The sequence below is a fragment of the Dermacentor albipictus genome, chromosome 8 (genome assembly GCF_038994185.2).
Source record: "Dermacentor albipictus isolate Rhodes 1998 colony chromosome 8, USDA_Dalb.pri_finalv2, whole genome shotgun sequence".
Classification (NCBI taxonomy): Eukaryota; Metazoa; Arthropoda; class Arachnida; order Ixodida; family Ixodidae; genus Dermacentor; species Dermacentor albipictus.
In genome coordinates, this window is record NC_091828.1 from 92,062,990 (window position 1) to 92,090,959 (window position 27,970).

At 46.4% G+C, this 27,970-nt stretch overlaps 1 protein-coding gene across 3 annotated transcripts in view; it reads left to right on the forward strand.

Moving 5' to 3' along the window:
- LOC139048837 (ubiquitin carboxyl-terminal hydrolase 43-like) overlaps positions 1 to 24,033 on the forward strand; it is a 76,571-nt gene extending 52,538 nt beyond the window's left edge. For 2 of the 3 annotated variants that reach the window (XM_070523704.1, XM_070523705.1), the window contains one exon: positions 1,179 to 11,712. In XM_070523704.1, coding sequence (XP_070379805.1) covers positions 1,179 to 1,277 — 99 coding nt within the window. In that variant the 3' untranslated portion in view covers positions 1,278 to 11,712. Of the gene's footprint in view, positions 1 to 1,178; positions 11,713 to 20,943; positions 21,026 to 23,884 lie in introns of those variants that run through there. The other variant, XR_011507997.1, reaches the window with a different exon arrangement.
- The last annotated feature ends 3,937 nt before the right edge of the window (positions 24,034 to 27,970 follow it).

The window sequence follows — 27,970 nt, forward strand, 5'->3', positions numbered from 1 at the left end:
TTGGTGTGTACCATGTCCTCGTACTAATTACGGACTGCAAGCATTACATTTCTGCCCTGCTGGCTTACTGAACAAACGGAAATTAACAATTGAAAATTTATGTAATTTGTCCGATACTGATATACAGTACTGCATAGAATGTCCTGAATGTCCTATTCATGTAATATTAGGTCACTTTTGTGATAGTTAATTAATGTCATACAATTATCTATTGCTTTGTTGTTTAATGTTTTTTTATATATTTCAGAGTTTTATCTCGCGCTATGCTGTGACGGGCCACATGTGTGTTCCTTTTGTACTGTCGCTCTCCGCTGCCTGTGATTTTGCTGTTTTCCAGGTGATGGGGCCAGTCAAGCTGTTGAATGCAGCCTTTTTTTCCCATCGCAACTAACCGCGTCCACATGCACTTTTATGTGCCTGCCATGTGGTCGAATAAATTCAAACTCAAACACTTGCCTTCGGACCAGCGGCACATTGATGGGAGGATTGAATTGTCAAAAAAGAAGCTAGCACATTAAAAACTGTACAGGTACAACTTGGGTTAAAGCCAGGTTAAGGGAAGCATTCAGCCTCTCGTTACCCTGACCGGTCGCCCTCTCACTGTGCTCTTCTTCACGGCTGATCTGTGCATCATTTGCTCGATGGGCCACTTCTTCTGCATCCTACAGCAGCAGCACCAAGTTCTCGCCATGGAGAAAGCTGCCGTGGGCACAGGTGGTTCGATTTGAAAAGCAAATTGTTGCTTAGAAATGTGAAGTGTGTGTCGATAGTCTCAAAGGGGTGCTCCGGCTGCCGCGGGGGAAGGAGAGGGGTAAGGTTGACAGTTATTTGTTCCATGCCTGTATTAGAGGCCTAATGGGAAGACTGTCTGCCTACTGTACTGAGGCACCATGGTTCAAATCTCACCACCACATAATTCTGTTTGTTGAAGAGCTTCCAAACAAGGCTGTGTCAGACTTGTGTCATTGCCATCTGTGTTTTATGCTAGAAATTCTAGAAAGTTTGGCCTTCTTTGCAATGCTAATTGCAAATGAAGCTTTCCAACTAAATCTGGGAGCTGGAGTCTTGAGGAAATAATCTGATAACCTGAACCTGACTTAGTATTTACTTTCTAACCTCACTTTTAAGCAAGTTTTTTTTTGTCATCTGGCTGAAGTTCGAACGCTTCTGTTTTACAGGATGTCATTGGCCGAGAGAACAAGGCTACTTCCACAGCTGAAGATGCTGGAACGCCTGCGTCGCTTAAAGAAGCATTCTGGACAATCACTTCTGTCTGACCAGCTGTGCGTGAGCTGGTCGCTAAGCAGCCGCATAACACATTTAGGTTGAGTAATGAAAACCTGCCGCAACAAGCGCCACAACCCCTTGCATTGCTCCATGGCAGTTGCACCAGTCGAAAACACTCAGCGTGTAAAGATTGCATCAGAAAGAAGCGGTCTGCAACAACAGGCAGCCATGTGGTAGGACATGATGGTCATTGCATCTGAAGGAAGATGACTGCAAGGACAGCATTGCCTCTGAATTGAAGCCGATTGCAGGATAAGACTGTCAGCTGCGACGACAGGACAGTCAGCCTTGCATCTGCTGGAAGCTGACTGTAACGACAGCACAGTAAACACTGCATTTGAAAGCAAGCCGACGGCAACGACAAGGCAGCTGTGACTGCATTCACTGAAGGTGAGGACAGTGTGTGTGTGTGTGCGCATGGTCCGGACTCCGGTTGCAGTGACTCTGCAATGTTGATAAATGAGAGACGGTTGGCACTGACTTTCCACACAACGAAAAATGCACGTGGCCACCGCGCCTTCTGGAAACAGTGTGAGCAGCCTACGACGACGTCATTTGTCTAGTCTTGTTTAGCCCCCTTTTTCCCTTCAATGTCTTGAAGGGCCCTCCCTCTTCATGTTATGCTGCGAGAACCTGTCGTTTTGCCTTGGAACCCCCCCCCCCCCCCCCCTCCCGCCTCCCGCCTCCCTCCTTGTTCCCTTTTTCAGAGTGTGTTATATATATATACTTCTCGCAAGTTGTTGTATTTTTTAGTTGCCCGAGAGTTTTCTTTTATATAGTTCCCCAGAGTCATTCGTATATTCGTGGAATGAGTATAGAGAAATATGCGACAAGGTTGTGAATGCTTACTCCACAGAACGCACCCATAACAGTGTTGTCTCCCCCTTCCCAGTGTTCCCCCTAGCACTTTGTTGACAGGAATGTCGTCCTCTCATCATAATCATCGGCTAAATTTAGCTTGGTTGTTGCAGCAATAAGGCATAAAATGAGTTGGGGGCGTTTGCTCGGCGTGTGATCGGCGTCTGCTGGCCGTCTGCTCGACATCTGCTCGACGTTGCACAGGCTCGAGGTTCTTTCTTACTGCACACAATGAGGAACGACAGCGCTTCCACTCGTAGTCAGGTTACTGCTCATAGACTCAAAAGAAAACCACTCACAAAGAACCAAGGAGCTTCACAATTAACGTAGAAGATTTTCTATGATGCTAGTAGTTTTTTATACCAGTCTTTCATATTGTCTCCGAATTGCGGCAACTCCTGTGACCAGCATTGTCGTCTTCTTTTGCACGGTGCAAGCATGCATGGAAGTGCAAGAATTTTGTGTAGTTGTGTCCATATCTATGCTGCAACAGCTGCATATGGACGTGATAAGTTAAAACTCTTGTTAGCTGTGTTTTTGGCATTCACGATAGGCCCTTTTCAAAACTGTTGATTTGGCTTTCTTGCATAGCTGGATGCCCTAAATGTGGCTATGATTCCTGTAATTTAAAACGCCATCCAAGCATTCAAAGGCACGTTTTTAACTGCATTGCAAACAAACGTTTCACAAGGCAAATTGCAGTAGCAGCAGATATGTACGCAGCGTAAACAATATGTTGACTGCTTTGTTTAGGGCACAAAGCGTTGCAGTTAAGTTCTCCTGCTGTTTGCGAAAAAACACCATCAGCGAAGTGGACATTCCTGCAATGCCTTGTCGAAGCACTGCATTCGTTGGAATGGTGGTTCTATGGCTCTTTCATTTTTTTTGTGCGTGCATGTGTCTGTAAAGTCTTTTCCATGCTAAAAGAAATGGCATTGAAAATTTATACCAAGAAAATTGTCAGTATATAGCAATTACTTACCTCTGCTAAACAACATCACTCTATTTAGTTCGAGAAGTGGCTTTTTAAAGAAAATTTCTGAGAGTACTTCTGGTATGCAACCCAAAAAAACATTAGAAAATCTTGATCTGTTCGTAGGGCCACTGGCTTTCTTTGCACGACTGCATGTTCACATTTAGGAAAGCCAGCACCGCATTATTCAGGGAAGAACAAAGTTGAAAGTTGGCGTTGATGCACATTTATCTCGTAGAGGGGCTGAGCTTTGACATGGGCAAACGCATTCCCAGTCAGCAAAGGGCAGCTATAAGCTGTTACACAAAAAGGTATTTAGAACCATAAAGATATTTGAGGCTCATTCTCATCACTGGCACATGCTGTGAGCTTTACATCAACCTGTGACAAGCTCCAAGTCGTCAGCCCTGTTGTATTTTTGCAGATGCATAACTCGTGCCTGCGTGTAACCCATGACCATTATTACAGCCTTAGACAAAGGCAAGGAAAATGGAGAAGAAACGCGTACTTATGCGCCGCCTACTTCACAGCAGTTCACCCTGAATTGCCATTGCGCCACATTTTATAGTCAAATTTGCGTATAGGAAACACTCCAATTTTCTACTGGCACTTATTGATTTTTCAACATGGCTAGCATGCACAAAAATTTGGCGTATTGGGTCAACATGTCGTAATGAGTAGGACTCATCCGCATCATGGGAAAGGCTTGGCAGCGCTAAAATGTCAGTGAGGACCATTTCTTCCATGTTGAACAGCCTTGCGGCGCTAGAAAGCTGACTTGAAGTTTCTGAAAAGGGTCTGTTTGGTGCCTAACGTTAGGCACATTTTTTTAACGCATTTCTTTTTTCTTGTAGCGTATACTTTGGCAAAGATTAGTATAACTGTGGCATCACTGTTAATATCTTTATGGTTGTTTGAATGGAATCTAAAGTGAACAGCCCTGTATGCTTTTAACTATAGGCTGTGCAGTTTGCTTCTCCTGCAGGGTCCGTGATTAAAAGCAATGTAGCAACAGAGAGTTGTAGATGACATGAAATCTGGTCTGGGTACAGCGCAGATTATGCCCATAGTGTGCGCTATATTGTGACTGGAATTCCATTGCTCTCTTGTGACATCTCTGACTGATCATTCCCAAGCACTCCGGCATTATTTCTCTAGTTTTGTGAGGCAGCAACTAGGTTTTATTACAGGACGATGCTTGTTTCTATTATAAGTAAAAATTCACTGGGACGTTAACAAAAACGTCCTGGGGAGCTGGGGCCAACAGTATAACCACTTTGCCTGATGGGGCCTTAGGCTGCTGAGGCATAATCGTACGATTGAACTGAACAATACGATTTTCGGACACACTAGTGTGAGGCGGATGCTTCATAGTTACAAGGACAGTGACCAACAGTACGAGCACAAATTGCTGTCGTTAGCATAATGTGAAAAATATAGTTAGATTACATGGTCTAGATGGCCAATATAATTTTTAAGTAGCCTTTCCAAAATAATAGCAATAAGAAAAGTGAACTGACAGGTGCACCAAGTTGAGCAGGTTGGTAAAGGGGCATGAAAATTGTAAAAGTGCTCAAAAAAGACGAGGACGAAGAAAGGTGTCCATAAGTAAAATAACAGCGCATGTTATGTCTACCTCTTCTTTGTCCTCATCTTCGAGTGCTGTTTAATAATCGTCATGCAAGAAAAGTACCAACCATAGCGGTAACTGAAAAAATAAAAGTGATGTAAGCACTATTAACGTACTTGATCGGTCTCGGTATTATAGTAACTAAAAAAAAAAGGAAAAGAAGAGAGGATAAAAAGACAACTTGCCCCAGTTTGAAGCTGAACCCTCATCTTCTACATTACATGTGTAGCGAGTCCATATGCAAGCATGGATTTTGTAAAAATATTCATGGAAGCCTTTAGCTGGTAATAAGCATGAAAAAAGGAAGCATCCTGGACCAAATGAAATGCAGAGAATAACAAAACAGGAAGTAAGACCCAATTATCAGTGTTAGAGTCTGCTTATCTTGGAAACATAGCTGTCTCGCATTACTGTGTTGTCCTACCGGCGTGCTTTGAAGTGGCCAATCAAAGATGCCATTAAAATTCACTGTCGCTGGCAGCTCCGGTGCTACCTGGTACAAGGAAACATATTGTGCTGTACATTCCCACTTTCTTGCTCACTTTTTTTTGCTTGTGATTATGTGCATACAGTGCTTACTTGTCAAGTGGCAGCCACCCTAGCCTTGTTTACATCTGGTCTGTGTGGTGCGGCTGTTAGTGAGCTGTTATGCTAGGTATCTGCGCCGGCATTGCTGGTAATCTTTGTAAACATGGTGTCAGCCAGGTCAGTCGGGAGTCGTGCAGGTGCATGCAAGCCTGTCGGACACACAACCGAAATTTTCGGCTCGGGCAAATTTTCGTTGAACTTCGGAACCCACAGTTGTTGTACCGACTGAAGTTTCTGTGGTGAGATGTTTATCGACGTGACGATAGAAAGACGTGATGTTAGACGACGTACCGATCGTGTCGCCTGCCGTTGCGACAGTCAATTCTGGGGTTGGCTCGAGGTGCTGTTGCTTTGCAAGGACAGTTCTGTCGTGGTGGAAAACTGTCGCTGCAAGATGTCCAGCTTACAGCGGATGCTTTCATCGCATTTTGGGACATTCTGTGTTGTCTTTCTTCAACAGGGTGTGCCTAATCTACAACTTAATATTGGCATTTAAGGCTGAGCCTCACCACAAGTTTCATTCATCACTATGCTACCACAGCCGTAGCACCAGTCTCGTCGGTCCATCCAACCATTGACAGTTTCGGGGGCGGTGTGTATCTTACACTGCCAGAAAGAGCTATTTAGGTGTTTATAACTTGACGAAGATAGCAATTATAGGCAAGCGTCTGTTACAAAGTAATGAAGGGCACGTAGTCTTGGCCTGACTTTTTGAACCCCAAGAGCTCAGGCATAGTCACAAATTGCACTCACAGCTGAGATGTTTGTCAGCAGTGTAGAAGAGACACAAAGGACTGTCGCTTAGTGGCAGGTTTTCTTTTTCTTTATCTCATTTGCACGTGCAACGAAGCTAGGAATATAATTTATTTTGCGAACACGCATACACGCAGTTACATTTGCACCGATTTAGTTGTTCGCATAACTGAGTTGGTTTAACAGCATGCGCATAGTTTGAATTGTTATTCTGGTCTCGTTAGTTGTAAAGGTGTTCAGCATTTCTCATCTTTCATCACCATAGATCTGCAAGTTTGTGCTTTTTTGTTTTTATCCACAGATATGTACACATTGTTATCTTTAGGTGTACCATATGTGATCATAACGTGTTTGCTAGCAAGCAATGTAGTGCAACCAAAAGGGCTAGAGATGCCACGCTTGGCTACTCTTGTACTCATGGACATGCAACAGTAATCGTTTGAAAAGGAATGTTAACCAGCCGTGTGAATGTTTAAGGTGTCTCTAAGCTTTTCACCATTTACTAACCTTTTGCTCAGGGTTCGCCTTCATATGGTCCACCTTACTGTATATGTCAGCAGAAAATGTCAACTGGTGAAGCAGCTTCCAGAAGGAACGTTGAGGGCTGAAATCCACATTTTCTCTGTACCATTTGTGAATTATTGCTCGTAATACTGCTGCCTGTCCCTGTCCTAAATGTGTCAGAAGTGTGTAACTGTCTTTGTGTCCAAGGGGGGTCCCGCCAGTGATCTGACACGTGTTGCTCTAAACTTTCTCCAGAATTTGCAGTCCAGCTTGAATGCCACATTCCAACCAAGAGATCCGTTGCTTTATCCACAGTCCTTGTAAGTGCATGGGCCATTTGCAGTTGCATGCAAATAGCAAAGTATGTTCAGCGTGAAAGATCTCTCAACATTCTTAACGGCCTCATACTCTTCGTTTTTTTTTCTTGACAGTACTTGTCATTTGCAAGCTAGCTGTTCTAAAAGCAAAGTGCAGTGCTAGTTTCGATTTGGCCCTGCACTCTGTCTACTGTCATTCTGACTGATGATCTTGGACTAAATAGAAAATTTAAGCTTTTTTACATGCACTTGACGGCTGGTTGTAAATGAGAAGGCCGTAGAAGTTCGATGCAAGCGAGCGGCTGTATACGCGAAAGCAGATTGACTCGATGTGAGACCTCCTCGACATTGCCGAGCAGAGGGTTAGGGCCTTTCATTATTTGTGTATTCGCCACACCGCAGGGACGCACTTCTGTGATTTACAAACCATAAATTTGTAATCGAGGCTTCTTAAAAAAATTCATTCTTTTTTTTTTTGCAAAGGCAAATTGACTTGCAGCACTTTCTCAACATCGCCAAATGGAGGGTTAATTCCTGTCCTTATCTATGTACCACCCCAGCATCGGCAATGTGCTTATGCGATTTAGGAGCCATATTTCGTCAAAAACGCACTGGAAAGTGGAGGGTTGCACCTCTAGCTTCATCTCATTGGTGGGTTCTGGCACGCATGTTAGCCAAGTTCAGTGGCTACTTCTGAATGCCGAGTTTGTGGAAGCAAGACCCTTCAAGTCGCACTGTCATCACGATTACAAGAAACGAGCAGACATAGAGTTGACTGAGCACTAATTTTTACCGTTGTGAACATGTGTGAGCATTTGCTGCCGAAGTGTGCGTCTCCCTACGTGTTTCACAGTCCCGTTGGGATTGCAACACTGTTTCACATAAGCCTTTCTTGTTCAGAGGACCAAAGCAATGTGGTGATCGGTCGTGCGTGTGCGTTTAACAGTGGAAAAAGGAAAAACACAGCACTTCTTAGTATTAAGAGAGTTCACGTGCAACCCAGGCACGCTTTGCATGGCTCACTGCTTGTTTGAAACTTGTCGGTGAAATGGAAATATATCTTATGCGGCAGTCCGGTGTATATCCTACAAGTTTCGCTTGGCAATAGCATGTATATTCTTTCTCTGGAAAGAGCTACTGTCTGAACATGGACATTGAGAAGACATTTGACTCTCGCGTTAGGCCATACATGTTCATAAAGCTGACGTATCTGTTTTTCTTTTGTTTCTTTTCTTTTTTAACTGACAGGACAACACAATTTTGCCAGGAAACTGCGAAGCAGTATGTTAAAGCTACGCTTCTTATAGTGGCTCGGGCTAACGTATTCTTACTGGGGCCTGCTTCAGATGTGAATTATTTTTTACATTGGTGCGTAGGCAGCTGATGGGGAAGCCTCATTACTTTATTTATTTAGCATCATTCCTGTACGCTTGGCATTGCATTTTTAATGTATGTTGAAGCATCGAGTTCATGTCTGCAAGAATTTAACAGGTATGTTCTCACAGACTTCCAGAAGAAATTTTTTTTTAATTTGTTAATTTCGCTTGGCTTCTAACTTTGTGTGTGTGTGTGTCTGTGTTGTGCAATCCATCAACACTCTTGCGTTAAGATAGCAGTAGCAAATGTGCTGGCTTTTCAAGCTGTTCTTATAGCTGCCTGCATATCTTTATGCCTTGAGCCATTTTAAATAGCATTGAAGGTGCAGGGTCTATTAGAAGTTAAATATATATATACAATATATAATATAAGGTATATCAATTAAGGGGAAGAGAATAATTTTTATGTCGCAGCTTTACCTGTGCCACTACAAAATTGCTACAAGAGCTTTAGAGTTGGGAGTTCAGTTCTATGCCTCAAGCGGCAGCAATAGTCGAGTCTTGATTTGAGGCAGCGGTCTGTGATAAAAAAATGTGTATACATATATAGCCTACATCCCAGTGTCCTGGTTGCTGCTATAGTCTAGCTCTTTTTTTTTTCTTCTTTTGTCTGTTACAATAGGGCACCCTTTTGCCTAACCTCAAGGTCAATGTCCCTGCACAGCAAAAACTTCTTCGTGGTAGTGGCAAGCCATCTCTATAGGATCAAAATTACATGCAAGTGTTTCTTTTTAGCAGAATCCCACTTTGCATATAATTGGCTCTACACAAGAATACAGTCCGCCGATTCTTTAATAGTACCGCATGAGCGCCCACTGCCTGGCCAGTCAGTGCCTTCTGACACCGCAAAGTGGCAAGATCAGCAAGAGAGCTGATCACGCTGTCACGTTGCACCGTTAGAAGGCGTTGACTTGCTGGCCTGTCGACACTCGTGCAGTACTATTAAAGAATTGGTCAACTGTGCACCACTGCATTGCTCGTGTGAAGATGCTGACTCAGCTGCTGCATTGAATAAGCTGCTGTACTATCGTGGATGACTGGAACACGAATGGGATGGTTCAAGTACATAAACAAAAAAAGGAGAAAATAATTTTATTGATAGCCTTATGTGTCAGGGGTAATTCACTTGCCCTTGTAATACAGTGACATTTCGTTCCCCATCAAAAAGGTAAAGGAGGCTGTAGCTAAAAGCTGCCCCTAACAACAGCTTGACGGTCGCTGTCAAGAATAGTACTGCCTCTTTTAGTGCAAGAGCAGTACTGCAGTTTTACTGTTGAAATCCAAATTTTGCCATGTGGTTTTCATTTGTGTATATAGTAGCACATGTGGCCGGACTACCTGGTGCTGTGCAATTCAGTGGTTTATCCAGTCTCTGCTCCAGTACAAAATGAAACTTCATAACGCAAATGTATTGACAACCGGACCACTAAGCACCAAGGCGTAGCCAACACATTCTGAAAAAGGTCATACCACCATAATAGAGAGTTCCGGCACAGTGTCTGCTTACTAGAGTAAACGTTTGCAAGACGACTACCGTGAGACGTACAAGTGAACAGCAGTATTGGTGGCGCCAGCTAGCGACACAGTGTTCAACAAAAGCATGCGGTTCTTTTATTGCATTGACCAATGGCATTCCACATATCTGTCTACGTAAGCGTGCCAACAGCGACCTAATTCTAACAAAGGTATTTTTGGAACTTTCTTTTGGTAGAAATATTTCGGGCTACACAAAAGGTCTGTGGCATGTAATCGTTGAGTGCAACGTCAGAAGATGGCGCTAGCATCACTGCTGGTCCTGGATAAGGCTTCTGTTATTCCGGTATACTTCTATGTTAGTGTGTGGCCTCTTTGCTAAACTTTTCTGGTGAAGGAACTTTTGCTGCTGTTTGGGGGAACCTGACCTTAAAGTTCATTGAGGGTGTATTTTTGGGTCGTTCTGCGAGAGACTTGTAGGTAGGCTGAATGATGTGAAGTGAGGGGCGGCTCGTGTACATAGTATTTTGTTACAAAACACAGATATGAAGAGATATGTTTAGGTTGTGTATGTGTTGGAATTTTCTTTTCCTGTACATGTTGTGGTGGGAAACAGGACTTCAGATAGTGCAGAAAGTTCTTATAGTGAAAAAATAGTCCCCGGTGTGATGCATTGCCCTATAACGCAGCTGTACTTGTTTTTAGAACAAGTGACGAAACGCATTTTACCGTGCACCTTGTTCTGTTCACGTGTAGATTGTACATACAGAGAGGCTTGTTTTATTTGTTATATAGTCTATATGCATAGCTATGCACGTGTTATTTAGTTGTTGCATTTTAACCCACACTTCGAATATTGTTTTTGTTCTTGCTTTTTTTTTCTAGTGCGCAATGTGCCGCGAATAAGCAGGCCATTGTAGAATAGGTCACTCGGTTTTCGGCTGTCGTTCATTTTTCAGTTTTTTATGTGTGTGAAGAAGCAACAATGGTCGCAGACAGGTTGTGATCAAGTTTTTCGAGGCCACTTTCGTCGTGCATGGAAGTGCGTTTGCCATCTGCTTTTCGCAGCATGGACGGTTGTTCTCGGTGCAACGCCACCATGTTGGGTTTGTCAACGCAATGCCAAAAATTTGTGAAATTGCAGCTTAGATATCCCGGTTGTGCATTTAAGGATGTGGGCCTGAATTCGCAGAGCTATCTCGCACGGCACAGCACTTCGTAAAAACTTCTTTTGGCGAATAACTTTTCAACATTAAAAGCCACTGGCCACTGACAAATCGTTCTTGTGAACTAAAAGCTTTGGGAATTCTGCCCCAACCTGATTATCCTTTATTTTCACCGCTGATCCCAAATGCCTCGTTTAAACTGTTCACTGGATGGATGTTCTTGTAATTTAGGAATTTTTCTTTTTTTTTCACGTGGCCAACAAATTGAAGCCTGCCAAATGTGAGTGCTCTTGTAAATTCAGGTTGTGAACTTGCACACAAGTCATAAATTGTAGCATTGAAGATTTATTATTCTGTGCAAAAACCCAGTTGCTATAAAGTGGATATCAAGTACATATGTAAGCAACACCCACCATGTAAGCACACTCATTCAATTGACTCTTGATTGCCTCGGGGTGTTTGTATTTTTGAAAGTGTTTTGGAAATTGTGTGGCGCTGGTTTTTAATTGAGATGATTGCTGTGCGCGCGCGTGTGAGAGCACCGTCTTTTTGCAAGTGTCCGAATGTCATCACTGGTGAGCGAATTGTATTCAGATGCTTTTCTTAGTGTGGAGACTTGCTATAGTGCAAAATCAAGGTGTTTTCGTATTGTACGCGTGTGGCCTTTGATGTGGTGATTCGACGATCGGTTGTTTATTCGGTGTAGAGCCTAAGCAGACCGAGGCTAATTATTTAGAGTGGTACTCTCGGCTTGGAGGAGTAATAAAAACACATCTCGAAAGATTTCCCCACGTCGTTCTGTCTTCACTATACGTGTGGTTCTGTCAGTTTTGTTGCTGGCATAAACCAAGCAGCCGTTAAACGAAGCTTTACCGTGGGGTGGTGCTTTCTTGTCGGTGACAACGTTAGAATTCAGTGCGAGCTCTGCCCATGAAAACCGTGCCGGACCTGCTGTCCAGTGGCGTAGAAAGAGGGGGGGGGGGGGGGTCACGCTTGCCACGTGCCCTCTACCCTCCGCACCTCCGAAATTTCTGTGTTAGCATTAGCTTTGCCTCCCCTTTTCCTTCTGTTCAAATGCGTGCCTCCCCCTCTCGAAAGAAGAAAGATTCTTGCTACGCCACTGTGTGCTTCGCTTTCCCATTAGACGCCAATACTCGGAGCAGTTGGCCTCTGCTGTGGTGTCAGTGTATCGCGGAAATATGCGAACGTAACTGCTAAGCGCATCTATACAAACACTCTTTTGAGTTGGACGGCTGTGTACTTGCCCCTGCGTTCTTGCTTTGCAAGCGACTAATGTACAGTGCAGTCCATTCCTAGAGAGAACGCCCAGCTGGGAAAGAGAAAATGCGGTATAACTGAAACACTTCAACATTACTAGCAGAGGAAAAAAAAAAAGAGCCTGAGTGTGCACTAGGCTGATATATTTGCATTAAGATCTATTCGGCGTGCCTTTATGTCTTAATTCAGCTCCGGTGGCGAAATACTAGCTTTGTGTTCCCTTTAACAGCGGGCAGTAGTGTAGTCTGTCAGTAAACGGGAAACGATAAATCGTGTTGTTCGGTATATCCGTGGAGCCAATTTCGACTGGGCTTGCTTCGTTTAATGGACACTAAGCTCGAACAGTGATACCCCTGTCAAGTGGGCAAGTTGAGTGCACTTACGCGGAGTGCACTTCGAGACCTTTCGAATGACATTTTAGGCTATGTGGTGCTAAACGGGAAAGCAGAGCGCGCGCGCGCGCGCACATGTTTATTGAAGATGTAGATTACAATAAAAAAGAAACTTCTGAAAGGCGGTTGCATTAGTCGTACTATAAATAAAAAGCGAACGTAATCTATATTTACTCAACAAAAAACGAAATATTTTTATTGGCATGCGACGAAGCGGCATTTGATCCTGGTAGAACAGAATATCAGCGAGTTATGCTCTGATTATATTGTTAAAAGCTGTTCAACAGCTAGAATGAACTTCTGTGTCCTTTTTCTATGCATTATATTTTGTACCGTTGAAACTGCTGGCGGCGAGGCTACGTACTCGACCAGCAAAGTGCGTTCCGTGAACGCCCTCCGACCGGAGTGCACTCTTCGGTGAGTACACTCAGCTTGCGGCGTTTAGATTTGGGAAAGTGCACTTAAAACCGAATGCACTCTCCGTAAGTGCACTTAACTTGACCGCTGAGGGTCCCGAGTTCCTGAGGGTCCCCAGACGTGTTATATTCGTAAATAACACGTCTGGGGACCCTCAGGCGCCAGTGTTACTGCGCCCGGTGGAGAGTTGATAACCCGCACGGGACGCCAAAGTAAAAGACGGGAGCCTAAATACTCAAATACTCGAATGCACCAGAAAGCTTTAAAGAATGAGCCCGGGGCCATGGTACCACCGCCCCTTTTCTATGCTGATGCTGATATCATCAACATCATCGGTGGTCACGTCATCTCGAAGTTGGCTGCCTGCACCCATGGCATCAACAGCGTCTTCGTGCTTCTTGCTGTTTATCGGTAAAGGAGGATGTCATGTTGCAGACTGCGAAACCCGGCACACAGTCAAGCAAGTTTCGGGAACGTTTCCTGTGCCAAAGGCGGTCCCACATGCGTGACGAATAGCTCATAGTCAGTGACGTAACAATGACATGAAGCGCTGCGCGGCTTTACCGCGAAATTAAAGAAAGAAAAACAAGTGCAAGAAAACTTTGTCTTCACTTTGTAGTGATGAACTGCTTTCTAATACATGTAAGCAGAGTCCTGAAAAAAAATATTCGATGATTCAAATTTTATTTAGCACTGCTCTTCAGTGTCATTTTAAGAAGCACTGGTGTGACGTTCCCGATGTGTCATTTATGGGCTTCAAGCGTGGGTCCAAACTCTCTAAACCTGAAAAAAACAAAATTCTGACAAATGCGAAAACACCGTAAGTGCAGCAAGAGTAATAGCGTTCTAGAATAATAAAGTTAATGGCTTTCTTTTGATCGTTCAGGCTTGGACAGTTTTCAGATGGTGAGTCTTCCACCGCCTATGCAAGGAGCGCGTGCTCCCGGGCAACCGAGTTTCGGTGTGCGCTCGTGGCTTATTATTCAGGGTGTCTACCAACCGGGAAAATTGGGGATTCTCAGGGATTTTGCATAGTCTGGAAATACTCAGGGAAAACTCGGGGCACTTGTGCTCATATCAGGGAAAATTAGCTGCAATTTTATTGAAAGGGAATGAAAGTCGCGCTAATGCTGGCTTGAGAACATAGAGGAATCGCAACGAATCGTCTTTGACGCCGTGTCGTCGGCTGGAGGCGTTTCCAGTGTACAGTCAACGACCGAATTTTCGGACACGCGATTTTTTGAACGTGCCCGATAATTCGGACGGCAGTGTATAAGAACGTCTGAAATTTCGGACGCAGGAACCCTTCGCCGTCCGATTTTTCGGACTTTTCGCCTTGACCGCAGGTCGGAAACGGCCCCCATTAATCAAAACCACCAAAAATCCACTACCGCCGCCATTTTGATTATCTCGCCGCCTCGAATCGGTGCTCTCGCACGCAAATCCGCTGGCAGTCGTAGCCTCCACCGCAGCAACGCTAGGTCGAGCTGCTTCGACGTTCGCTGTTAAGCTTCTTGCCGTTCTGTGTTTTTCATTCAAAGAATTCACCGCTATCGGCAATCGCACCGGCTCTGCCTTTGTAATCCTCGCGATTGACTCCGGAGCTCGCAAAGCACGCCGCGTTGCATAACGCCGTTTCCCGAAAGTCAGCTTCTCCTCAATATAGAAATGTTACGCGGCGAACTATACGCGAAGTATTGCGGTGAAGCTTAAGCGTAGGAGAGGGCAATTGTCACGGGACGCAGTAAGCATTCCTAAATTACACGCGCGTGCACCCGCCGTGTCATCACAGTACGAGCACCGATATGCCTAATAAGTGTACTGGCAGCTCTTCAGAGCTTTTTCGGCCGTGTCTGTGGTGCTTTGAGCCCGGGTAGTAAAAGACATGCAATCATTTTTTCGGACTTCCCGATTTTTCGGACGCCTCCGCGGCCCCCAGGGAGTCCGAAAAATCGGACTTTGACTGTACAACTGGCCAAGAGGATGCTTCAAATGGTCCATGGGACGAACGCGTGGCACAAAGGACCGACGCATTGAGGATCGAACAGGAAAGGAAGTGTGCCGCCGCTTCTTTGAAGAAGCTTGAGCTCAAGAAACAAAGCGTTGGCTGACGCCGAGGTGCAGGTGTCCCTCATCCAAACAAAAATAAACTCTTTGAAGCAGCAAAACGCAACAGTGAGGCGTTGTGCGCGGGCTGAGAGTATGTCGGTACAGTTGAGATTGGCTTTCCAACTGCTGAGAGAGTCTCACTTGTGGCAAAGTTCGGGCCTCATATCAATGCGCTTGCTATCAGTTCATAGAAATAGCTCATATTGGAAAATATTTGCTTCTGTATTCATTTCTTTTTATATGTATCTGAAAATTTTCGACTCTATTTGCGATGGGATTTTTTCCGAAGATATTTTATTCGCTGTGCATTTTACTAACGCCTCCCTACCGTTTTCTTTTTGAATAAAATGAACACTACTCCTCACTATTCAAACTGTATTAAGTCCTTTTTTTTATACATGCTTACCGGAGAGTGAGAGCATCAGGCGACATGGTGTCAGCCCGTCTTGACAGAAAACAGAGTTCTGTGTCACTCGGGGAATCCTGCAAAGGCACACAGGGAAAACCTGGAAAACTCGGGGAATTTGGAAATGTCCGCTTGGCAGACACCCTGCCACTGTAATAAGAACTATTATAGCTCTGTGAGACGCACCGTGGAACCGCGCGAGAGCTTTGGGGCGTGTGAATGTTTAGGTTAGGGTGCCTCGACGAGCGTGCCTCCAGTAGTTTAGATACTGTAGTGGAGGGAGAGTGTGTGATTTTGAAGCGGAAGAGGGAGCGCTTTGGAACGGCAGTCCCTCCTCTTCTCTTCTCCCGCCTCCCTCTCCCCCCTCCCTGTAGTGGCTGCGGCGGCGGGAGAGGAGGATGGCAGTCGCCTTTCCGTGCTGGCGCTCTCGCCGCTGGGTACGAGACACGTATGACTAATCGGCTTATGTGTACAGTAAAAGCTCGTTAATTCGAACCGCAAGGGGAAGCCGCTTCAGTTCGAATTAGCGAAAGTTCGAACTAACGAAAGTCAAGGAGAGCAACAGTACACTGCGATTTGGAAGCAGTAGGGCATGTCAGAAATTTGGCGTGTCAGAAAGTGATGGCGTGTGCCGCGGGCACGCGCCATCTTCAAGTCGAAGCTCTGGGTCCGACTGTGCCACACCACCGATGTCCACCGAAACGAACGTTAGCCGAGGCTTAACACTATCACAATGATTCGCGACGGCCGATACCTCCTAAGCTGAGAACAGAGGTGCACAACCGATGAAGACTGCCGAGACAAAGACGCTGAACATGTGAAGGTGGCGAAGGCCCTGATTCGTTGGTTCTTGATTGCAAGCGCAGCTGCGACGTACTTGATTCGCTGTGTTTTGGCGCTTGCCGTGCCATCTCCGCACAACATTAGCAGCTGTACAAGATTTGCAAAGCTTCCGAGATTCGCAACGGGCAAGAAGTCTTGGAGGTTACGTAGAACGGAGAGGCGGCAGCCGCCATTGCCTTCTGGCTGACCCCGCGTCGGTTAGATTTTTTTCCGATTTTGCCTTCTGTCGCCGTTATCTCCGTTTCGGAGGCAATACAGCCTTGTGTGTAGGCAGTAGGCGCTTTTCTCTGGCCGTGGGCCAGGTGAGCGTAGTTCGAATTATCCGTGAGGGAAACTTCTCGCGTTCGAATTAACGGACTTTTTTATACATAGACTTCTGTGGAGCTTGGCCGGACCAAATCGTACAGTTCGAATTATCCATAAATTCGAATTATTGAAGTTCGAATTAACGAGCTTTCACTGTACATGGTGAGCAAAAGTATACGGACCACAGGGTCGCCGAAAAAACAGAATTTCTTCGTAATTAACGCGCATAAACGGAAACTAACGGGTGCATTAGAAAATCCGTAATGCCAAGTTTGGACTGCGGACTTTAATTCCGAGTTGCATTCACAGACAGAGATGAAAATGATTTTTATTGCGCAATCCCTGATCTGTATATTTTTGCTCACGGGAGTCACGACCCTGTATGCCTAATTGTGCTCGCGGCAACATGGCTGCCTTCAAGCGCATTATTCCTTCAACAAAGCGAAAAACCCGGCAGAAGCCACCCTAGGATGAATGTCGATTGGCGTCACTGCCGATTAGCATTGAAACAGTGTTGCGACAGACAGTATTACAACCACCGATACGCGCCATGCTCAGCGCGTGTATGTAGCCGGTATTCTCTCACGTCTCCCTCTCAGGGAGCCTTAATTTACAGGCGCATGCGCTCTAGAGCGCTGTATTAGGATAGCGACATCTGCAAAACTACTGCCGCTATTTACCACCAAATTTGGCGGACCACCATTTTGGTTCTCGATTCGTCTAGAAGGCGCGTCACAAAATTAGCTGTTTTCTTACCCGCTGACACGTGCGGATACGGCGTGAGATCAATCAAATTTATTTACTTCAAAAGGATAGAAAGTTGGGCGAGTTGGTACGGTAACATGATCTTGTATTGTAGCGCGAAGTGACACGGACAGAGACTAGAAGCAGACAGGACGAGCGCTCGTCCTGTCTGTGATCTTCCTGTCTGCTTCTACTCTCTCGCCTCCCTTCAGAAGAGTAGGCAGGCGTTGTGCCCCTTCAGGTGGCAGTTGCCAGCTTGCTCCTCGCTTTCCCTTTCCTGTTACCTGTGTATATGTGTATATGTGTGCAAAACAAATAATAATAATAATAATAATAATAATACTCTCTGTTCGTGTCACTTCGCGCTACAATCCAAGATCATGTGATTTTACTTCAGTTGTATTGCAGTGCTCGAAGGAGCTAGGGTGGTTGCTTGGGCTAGTTGGCAATTCATGATCAAAAATAACGTACAGCGCGAAGGACAAGGACTGCGAGAGACGACATACACAGCGCTGCGTATGTCGTCTCTCGCAGTCCTTGTCCTTCGCGCTGTACGTTATTTTTGAGCTGGACGGAGACCTCCAAACCCTTCAAGATATACGTTGCCTTTTTTTTTCTTTTCCATTGAGCTCGCGGAATTTATTTATTCACGTTTGCATCTCCCACGAAACACTGGTAGCAACAAATTCCGCGGCATGGTGCCACGCTTCGTAGTAGACTGTCTTATCAAGAACGTGTGGCGCGTTGTTTTAATGTGAACGTATTACACGTGCCAGTACGTGAAAATCCGTCGGCGTGACCGAAAAACGGTACCAAAAATGGCCGACGGTGCAATGAGTAAAAACACGTCAAAAATGCTCGCATTGACGTCGAATTTCTCAGGGAGGTTCGTCTAAACAACGCACATTAATGGTTTTTAAAAGAAAATTTGGTATGTTTCAGTCTGGGGGGGAAGCGAACCCGGGCCTCCGAGATACGAGACGAGCACACTTTCCTGACTTCACGGTTCTGGCTGACTAAATGTATCCATTGTGCGTGCGTCGTTGCACGCGTCACGTGGCAGCCATCTGGCTGACTAAAGGTGTGGCCTAGTGCGTGCGTCATTGGGCACGTGACGGTGCAGCCAATGGGCAGCAGGTGGCGCCACGTCACGAGCGTATAAACCGAGCGCGTTCATGACGTTCCGAAGTCTACAAACGGTGTAATGCTTTCGCATTCCCACACGTAAGGAGTCATAAGTGTCTCTGCGGAATTTTTCGGTCGCACACTTGCGTGGTGTGGGTTTCTTGTATTGTTTGGCAATGAGGAATGACCGAAACGGTAAACGCGTCTTGTGTAGAGCTAACCTGTTTACTGCAGTTTAACGCGATTAGCATCATTTGCGTACTTAAGGCGTTTTGGGCCTATGTATCTAGCCTCTTGCGCCGACAGAGTGGCTGAAGTTGACTGCTAGTTTGGGCCACTAGGTGGTCGTTACGTCGTGGTCGTTTCAGCTTTGTCAGCTGACTCTCCTCATGCCGTCTTCGTCACGCGTTCGACGCTGACTCACTGGGCCATGTTTAATAGCTTGGACGAATAGGTAGGTGGTAGTGATGGTGATGCCATTGCTGTCGTTGCATCATCGCCATTCCAGCTTGGTCAGTCGCCTCTCGCCATGCCGCTGTCGGCGGCTATGGTGTTGGGCTGCTGAGCACGAGGTCGCGGGATCGAATCCCGGCCACGGCGGCCGCATTTCGATGGGGGCGAAATGCGAAAACACCCGTGTGCTTAGATTTAGGCGCACGTTAAAGAACCCCAGGTGGTCAAAATTTCCGGAGTCCTCCACTACGGCGTGCCTCATAATCAGAAAGTGGTTTTGGCACGTAAAACCCCAAATATTAAAAAAAAATGCCGCTGTCGGCGTCCCATCGTCGTCAGGCCATCGTCATCATACAGGCTTCGTGATGCAGTCGTTACGTCATTGTGGTCGTCCACTCACGTCGTCATCCGATTCTCCTCATACCGTTGCCATGGCATCGTCGTCATTGTTTCGTCGTCATACAGTCGTGGTCATGCATTCGTTGTCATCCCCCGGTCGTGATACCGTCGGTGTCGTTCCATCCTCGTCATTCTGACTGCGTCATCCGACTTTAGGCACGTAGTTGACGTCACACCATCGTTGTCACACAGTTGTCGTCGTATACCACTGCCACATGTCACCGTCGTCTTGCCGTCGTTTTACTATCGTCATCCCTTCGGCTACGCCCTCCCATTATCGGCATGACGCCGTCGTCGTACACCACTTTCATAGTTCCATCGACGTAATCCTTCTTCGTCACTATCGCAATTAGGCTGTCTTCGTTCAATCTTGATTGCGCGCAACCATGGTTATGCCATCGTCATCATTGCGTCATCGTCAGGCAGTCGCCATCACGCCATCGCGGTCGTGCAATCTACGTCAGCCTAGCTTCGCATCCGACTATCGTCGTGCCGGCGTTGTCACAGCGTTGTTGTCATGCACTCGTAATCATCCCGTTGTCCTCATACCCTTGTCATGCCATCATCGTCATTTCGTCGTCATTCATTCGCTTTAATATCGTCCTGATGCTGTCGTGGTCGGTCCGTGGCCGTCATTCTAACTTCACCATCCGACTTTCGTCATGCAGTCGTCACGTTATCGTCGTGGTACAGTCGTCGCCATACCGTTTTCGTGCCGTCATAGTCACGCTGTCGTTTTTACCAACCTCATCTTTGCAGTAACGTCAGCCCGTTGCCCTCGTACCTCCTTCATCGCTCTGTCGACGTCAGTCCATCGTCATTCTGTCGTAATTAGGCTGTCGTCATTGAATCGTGATTACGCCGCCATTGTCATGTTGTCGTCAAGCAGTCGCTATCGTGCGTCCGTTGCCATAGCGTCACCGACAAACCGTCATCGCGTTGCCATCGTCGCCATTCCAGCATCGTCATGCGGTTGTTGTGATAACGTAGTCATCAAACCATCGTCAACATTCTAGAATTGTCATCACATTGTCGCCACGACGTTGTCCTCATACCGCTTTTTTTTTGTTCCATCCACGTAATTCCTTCGTCATGTCGTTGTGGCCAGCGCGTCGGCGTCATACGTTAGTCGTAATGCCGCCATGCTCATGAGCGATCTTGGCAAGCGAGTAAGATAGCAACGTGGGAAGATAGAGGATTACGTCGCATGTAGCCAAAGCAACGGGACTCTCATAATGAAAACTACAGGTGGTAAATAAACTTGCCTTGAGAAATACGATATATATGCTCGAATGCCCATCGCATTACCATTGACAGTCATCGCGAGATGAGTTCTGCTGTAATGTTTTTTTTTTCGGGGGGGGGCTGCATGCAAAACTTTATAGAAATGTGATTACTTGCACTGAACCAACGATAGCGGATACTGTGGCTTGTCTGGGCCACGTCCTGGCGCACCGCTCGTTAAGATTCGCAAAATCGCTAAATTTAGCGGGAAATTTTGCAGACCAATAGAGTTTTAGCGTCACTAGTATCCCTCTTGACGCAGGCGGACTGAACGTTTTGCCGGATAGGCGCAAGCGTGAGCGGCCTGCACGGTGCAGCAACCTAGTGATGCAGAGCTCAACCAGGCAAACACCCCCAGAGCCAGTGGCGTAGCAACAGGGGGGGCCGGGGGGCCGTGGGCCCCGGGTGCAAGGAGCCAGTGAGGGGGGGGGTGTCATATACGTCTGAAGACATCCCTCTTTCCGCCGGCTACACCCGGAGAGGGGGGTGACGAAAGACCTATGGGCCCCGGGTGCTAGACGACCTAGCTACGCCACTGAGTACACGTGAGCGTTCTTGTACGCGCTTAACATTGTGAGTAACTACTCAAGAGTTCTGTGGTCTTCCTCCTGTGAGATACAAAATTCCCTTCCACCAATTGGGCCGCAAAGGGTTGCCAGCACTCCACGACTAGCCCTGCATACTGGCACATCCTGCCGCTTCCCACCAACGCCGGCGTACAATCGCTATCGCACTCGCCTATCGCTGTTTCGAGCACGTTTTCGGGCGTGCGACTTCGTGAGCATGATCGTAACTGCAGATCGAACAAAAAAAAATCTGTTTTGAAAAATGTCTTACGGCTTTTCCCGCGTTACCACGGCAGGAATGAACACTCCTACCGGTAAGCTTTTTGTTGCGTCGCAAGATCCGGCACCCCAAAAGTTGGTTGTCGGTCCCTTTAAAGAGGGCCAACTGCTAGGAAACGAAACTTAATTGGTTATACATGAATGACACCTTGCACTTTCGAAGCAATCTTGGAAAATCTGCAGGTCTAGCAGTGGCCTTCAGTGACCACAGTGCCATCATTCTTGTAGCAAATCGAATCAACCTACCATCTAATAGCCATTAAATAGCACATTAGCAGACAAGGCCGGAGCCTGGTACTCGTCGGCTCACAGATTCCAGAGCATGGCCTCCGAGATTTTCAGTGCGCCGCTCGATCTCTCGGGTCGTGCCCAGGTGCCGCTCTTGTTCCCAAGCTTCCGGGTTTTGCTTCATTTCCGTCGTGCGGCAGTGCTTCATTTTCGAGTTTTATCAGAAACGTCTATTTCGTGAGCCTTTCATGACGAATCTGTTGTATTTAAACCGTAGAGTTTTCCACTGAAGACTGTCATATATCTTTAGCATCTGAAACGGCTGTTTTACGCGGTTCAAAGTTTTGTAGCAGTTGGCCTTTAATTAGCCTTTAACGCTGATTGTTCAGCAACTGCTCCGGGTAATGTCACACATTTCAGTGTTGGGTGCTCATTTCAGAAGTCTCAACAGCCCTAACCTGAGACACCAATAAGTTTTGAATCGCGGTGAGCCAAAACCCCACAAGAAGCCTTAGCACTTCCAGGATGAACTTTCCCGGCGAATTTGCTAGGCTTCAAGGTATCAAATGTCTTTTTTTTCCTCTTTCTTTTCACAGAGCACGACATTGAGTGGCATGCGCTAAAGAAGTGTGGAAATAGCTATATGTGACCGCTTGAAACGCCAAATAAACGGATGAACCAAACTTCTGGCCAATATTGCTTACAGACCGAAATACCAGCGCTCAACCGCCGCTTGTTCAACCGTCGCTGGTACAGCGGCGGTTGAACTCCGTCCTTGCCGTTATAGTCCTGGCTGCCAGCGATGCATGGCCTCTGAGATCTCGCTCGCACGGCGCGAATTCGGAGGCCACGTGTTTGGTGACTGGTGCACTTGCCGATCAATTGCCGGCAGTCTTTGGAAGTGTAGGTTCAATCTCGCTCTCACAAGGGAGGAAAGTGGGAGAAGAAACGCGCCCTAATTTTGTAAATGTCATTAGCACCTAGGGAACTTCACCCAGTTTGGAGTAGAGCTGTGCACGGGCCACAATGGCACTACAGGCGGCCCGGTCCGGCCTGACGCTAAAGAAGCCCGAGTTCGCCCGGCCCGGCCCGGCCCGGCTCGGCCTTAGGCCGGGTTAAGGCCCGGTCCGGGTCCGGCCCGACCTGCAGTAAGGCGACGCCGACACAAAAAGAAACAATACCAGGAAAATCAGTTTATTTAAATGACCTTATAATGTTGAACTCTTGCATTCCATATGACAAAAATCGTGAATATATGCAGATGTAGCGCGCGCACAGAATTGTTATTCTAAGCTATTGTGCAAAAACAAGTTGTCCATTGATGAAGGGTTAAGGCAAGTGCGGCGCTCCTGCATTATGAATCCGGCAGCGCTGAAGTTTCGTTCACTGCTTGAACTGGTGGCCGGAATGGTTAGTAGTCTCTTAACAAGAAGAGCAAGTTTTGGGTACGTGGCTTCCTTGGCCCGGGCCCGGCCCAAGCTCGAGTAAGAAAATCTCCAAATGGCCCGAGCCCGCCCCGCGGGCCGGGCCGGCCCGAGCCCGTGCACAGCTCTAGTTTGGAGTATGTCTGTCCACTGTTAACCATTTTCCCCGTAACCTTAGGCCACTAGGCCGCCCATGGTCGAATAGGTAGGGTATCGGGCTGCTGTGCTGGGGTATGTGACACTGGGTATGCGCCTCTCTCAAATGAAACCCTCTGCACCAACTTGGCTGACGGGACGTGTGCTCCTGGGTACGTGACACGTTTCAACGGACCTCCTTGGACGCCAACTTGGCTCCCTGGGTGTGTCTTCGGTGACAAGAAAGAAAAAAAACGGAAGTTAAAACTTCTCCGGTGCTGGCTGAAAACGATTCCCCGCTGCTTGTATATTAAGACAAGGTGTTCAGACACGCGCCAAGGCGCGAAATTCGCGGTGGCGCAGCGCGCCCAGAGGGACGCGCGAGGGCGGAGCCCGGCTGAAGTACGCGATTCACACATGACGCCTTTCCGAGGTGGCGATACGCGGTGCGTCCCTACATTGCTTCTGAACGGATATGGCGTGAGCTTCGCTATCTGTGTGCTGTGTAGTCGTCGAACTTTGAGTTTGTAGCTCTCTGTGTGTTAATACTGTCATCGGGCCGGCGCTACAGAAACGTCTTCGAGAAGCGATCCCGGCAAGCCTTGAGGACAGTGACCAAGCCATCCCGGTCTGACCCGCACAGCCACGTTCCCGCTGTGGAAGCCCGGCCCCGTAGCTACGCCACTGTGCACGGATAACGAAAATCGGGACCACATTAATACTTGCATTGTGCGAAAAGGTTCGATAACTGATACCGCAGCTATCGCTGTTACTCGTTAACTATGCACTCAAGTCGGACTGCGGACTTTTCTTTTTCTATACGGGAAATGACAAAAAAAAACCTGTTTAAAAAATAAAGACTCCGTCACATGTTTTCATTGTCATTGGCCTAGTGCTGTGTCTTTTTGCGAATCTACCGCAGTCACGTGAATTCTGCACCATGTACGACGAACCGTCCGTGTGCCCTGGCGCTTTCATAGATGCTCATACACGTGCTTACGCCGAGAGAAAGAGAGAGAGAGAAAGGCAAAGGAAAGACAGGGAGGTTAACCAGAGATTATCTCCGGTTGGCTACCCTGTACTGGGGGAGGGGGAAAGGGGATGCAATAGGTGAGAAAGAAAGAAGGATAAAAAAGAAAGGAAAAAAAAACCTAAGCACACACACGCACGTACACACGAACTATTTCTGTGGGCACTGTCACGCAGCCCGCAAAGGCATTCCTAGTCTTACACAGTGTCACCGTGCACTGCGCAAGTGTACGGTGCAAGTGTACGTTAGTGCAAGTGCGTGTACGCCGAATCACGCGATGAATAAATGGATATGCACACATCGGATCTTCCTGAAAAAAAACGGTAAGCCTGTACAGCCCGTTACAAAGATGTCACAGCCAGGTCCATTCCCTTCTGTGGAAAGCAATGCTGGTTCGGCACGTACATCGATCACCATGGTAACGCACGCGGTTACAATTTACGCGATGGTTAAATAGATATGCTCGAACTGGATTTCTTCTAAATCAAGGTAAGCCTATAGCCCATTACGAAGATGTTGCAGCAACGTCGACTCACTTTTCTGGTAAAGAATACAGGTTCGGCGCACGCAAGATCGCCATTATATTAAACGTGTATCCATCAATTTACTGTATGAATAAACCGATATGCTCGAACTCGACTTCCCTGGAATAAAAGGTAAGCCTGTACACCATTACAATGTCGTTACAGCCAGGTAAGCCGATACATCACACCCCGCGCATGTGCGGATGCTGATTTAGGTGATAAATGAGCGAATAAGCTGAGAATAATTTCCTTGGAAAAATAAAAAAAACGGTAAGCCCTTGAAAATAATTGTTTTGGGAAGGTCCAATAAACTCCCTTTAAATTGTTGGTTCTTTGCATATCATGAAAAGCCAACAAACACTGACACCAAGGACAACATAGGGGAAATTACTTGTGCTGAATAAATGAAATGAAGAAACGATAAATTAATGGAAATTAAATTGGATTAAAAACAACTTGCCGCAGGTGGGAACCGAACCCACAACCTTCGCATTTCGCGTGCGATGCTCTACCAATTGAGCTACCACGGCGCTGTTTCCCCATCCACTTGGGTATTTTATGTGTACTAGTAGAACCCTGGGAGTGTTAGCCAGTGCCACCACTCAGAGACCTCGGCGGCGGACGTGGAACGTCCTTTTTGCCGCAGGCGCAATGCGAAGGTTGTGGGATTGGTTCCCACCTGCGGCAAATTGTTTTTTCATCCACTTTAATTTCCAACAATCTATCGTTTCGTCATTCCACTTGTTAAGCACAAGTAATTTCCCCTATGTTGTCCTTGGTGTCAGTGTTTGTTGGCTTTTCATGATATGACTAATAAAAATTGGGCCCCTCGCTTAACCCCCTTTCTTCTCGTTCATTACATAACTATTGATGCGTTCAGGTAGCATATGTGGGTTTATTGGCCAGTTACCTTCACCCAAAAAAAGATCACGCTCTCGTGACGCCTGCGGCAAAAAGTACGTTCCACGTCCGCCGCCAAGGTCTGCGAGTGGTGGCACTGGCTAACTCACAGGGTTCTACTGGTACATATAAATACCCAAGAAAGTGGACGGCGAACCATCCGCCGCGGTAGCTCAATTGGTAGAGCATCGCACGCGAAATGCGAAGGTTGTGGGTTCGGTTCCCACCTGCGGCAAGTTCTTTTTTCGTCCGCCTTAATTTCCATTTCTTTATCCATTTATCCTTTCTTCATTTCATAAGCACAAGTAATTTCCCCTATGTTGTCCTTGGCGTCAGTGTTTGTTGGCTTTTCATGATATGGCCAATAAAAATCGCGCCCCTTGGTTAACCCCCTTTCTTCTCGTTCGTTCTTTGCATGGATGATTGCGCGATAAATTAGCGAGTAACCTGAGATAATTTTCTCCCAAAAATCAAAAAACGGTAAGCCTATGGCCCACGGAAATAATTCTTTTGGGGAGGTCGAATAAACTCCCTTTAAGGTGTTCGTTCTTTGCAGGGATCACTGCGCACGCCCGTGCTAATGCCTATTTACGCGATAAACAAGCGAATGAGCGGATAATATTTTTCTCGGAAAATTGAAAAAACGGTAAGCCTATATAGCCCACGGAAAGAATTCTTTTGGGGAGGTCGAATAAACTCGCTTTAAGGTGCTCGTTCTTTGCAGGGATCACTGCGCACGCCCGTGCTAATGCCTATTTACGCGATAAACAAGCGAATGAGCGGATAATATTTTTCTCGGAAAAGTGAAAAAACGGTAAGCCTATAGCCCACGGAAATAATTCTTTTGGGGAGGTCGAATAAACTCGCTTTAAGGTGCTCGTTCTTTGCAGGGATCACTGCGCACGCACGTGCTAATGCCTATTTACGCGATAAATAAGCGAATAAGCGGATAATATTTTTCTCGGAAAATTGAAAAAAACGGTAAGCCTATAGCCCACGGAAATAATACTTTTGGGGAGGTCGAATAAACTCGCTTTAAGGTGTTCGTTCTGTGCAGGGATCACTGCGCACGCACGTGCTAATGCCTATTTACGCGATAAATAGGCGAATGAGCGGATAATATTTTTCTCGGAAAATTGAAAAAACGGTAAGCCTACAGCCCACGGAAATAATTATTTTGGGGAGGTCGAATAAACTCCCTTGAAAGTGCTCGTTCTTTGCAGGGATCACTGCGCACGCACGTGCTAATGCATATTTACGCGATAAATAGGCGAATAAGCGGATAATATTTTTCTCGGAAAACTGAAAAAACGGTAAGCCTATAGTCCACGGAAATAATTCTTTTGGGGAGGTCGAATAAACTCGCTTTAAGGTGCTCGTTCTTTGCAGGGATCACTGCGTGGGCCCGTGCTAATGCCTATTTACGCGATAAACAAGCGAATGAGCGGATAATATTTTTCTCGGAAAATTGAAAAAACGGTAAGCCTATATAGCCCACGGAAATAATTCTTTTGGGGAGGTCGAATAAACTCGCTTTAAGGTGCTCGTTCTTTGCAGGGATCACTGCGCACGCACGTGCTAATGACTATTTACGCGATAAATAGGCGAATGAGCGGATAATATTTTTCTCGGAAAATTGAAAAAACGGTAAGCCTATAGCCCACGGAAATAATTCTTCTGGGGAGGTCGAATAAACTCGCTTTAAGGTGCTCGTTCTTTGCAGGGATCACTGCGCACGCACGTGCTAATGCCTATTAACGCGATAAACAAGCGAATGAGCGGATAATATTTTTCTCGGAAAAGTGAAAAAACGGTAAGCCTATAGCCCACGGAAATAATTCTTTTGGGTGAGGTCGAATAAACCCGCTTTAAGGTGCTCGTTCGTTGCAGGGATCACTGCGCACCCACGTGCTAATGCCTATTTACGCCATAAATAAGCGAATAAGCGGATAATATTTTTCTCGGAAAATTGAAAAAAAACGGTAAGCCGATAGCCCACGCAAATAATTCTTTTGGGGAGGTCGAATAAACTCCCTTTAAGGTGTTCGTTCATTGCAGGGATAACTGCGCACGCACGTGCTAATGCCTATTTACGCGATAAATAGGCGAATGAGTGGATAATATTTTTCTCGGAAAATTGAAAAAACGGTAAGCCTATAGCCCACGGAAAGAATTCTTTTGGGGAGGTCGAATAAACCCGCTT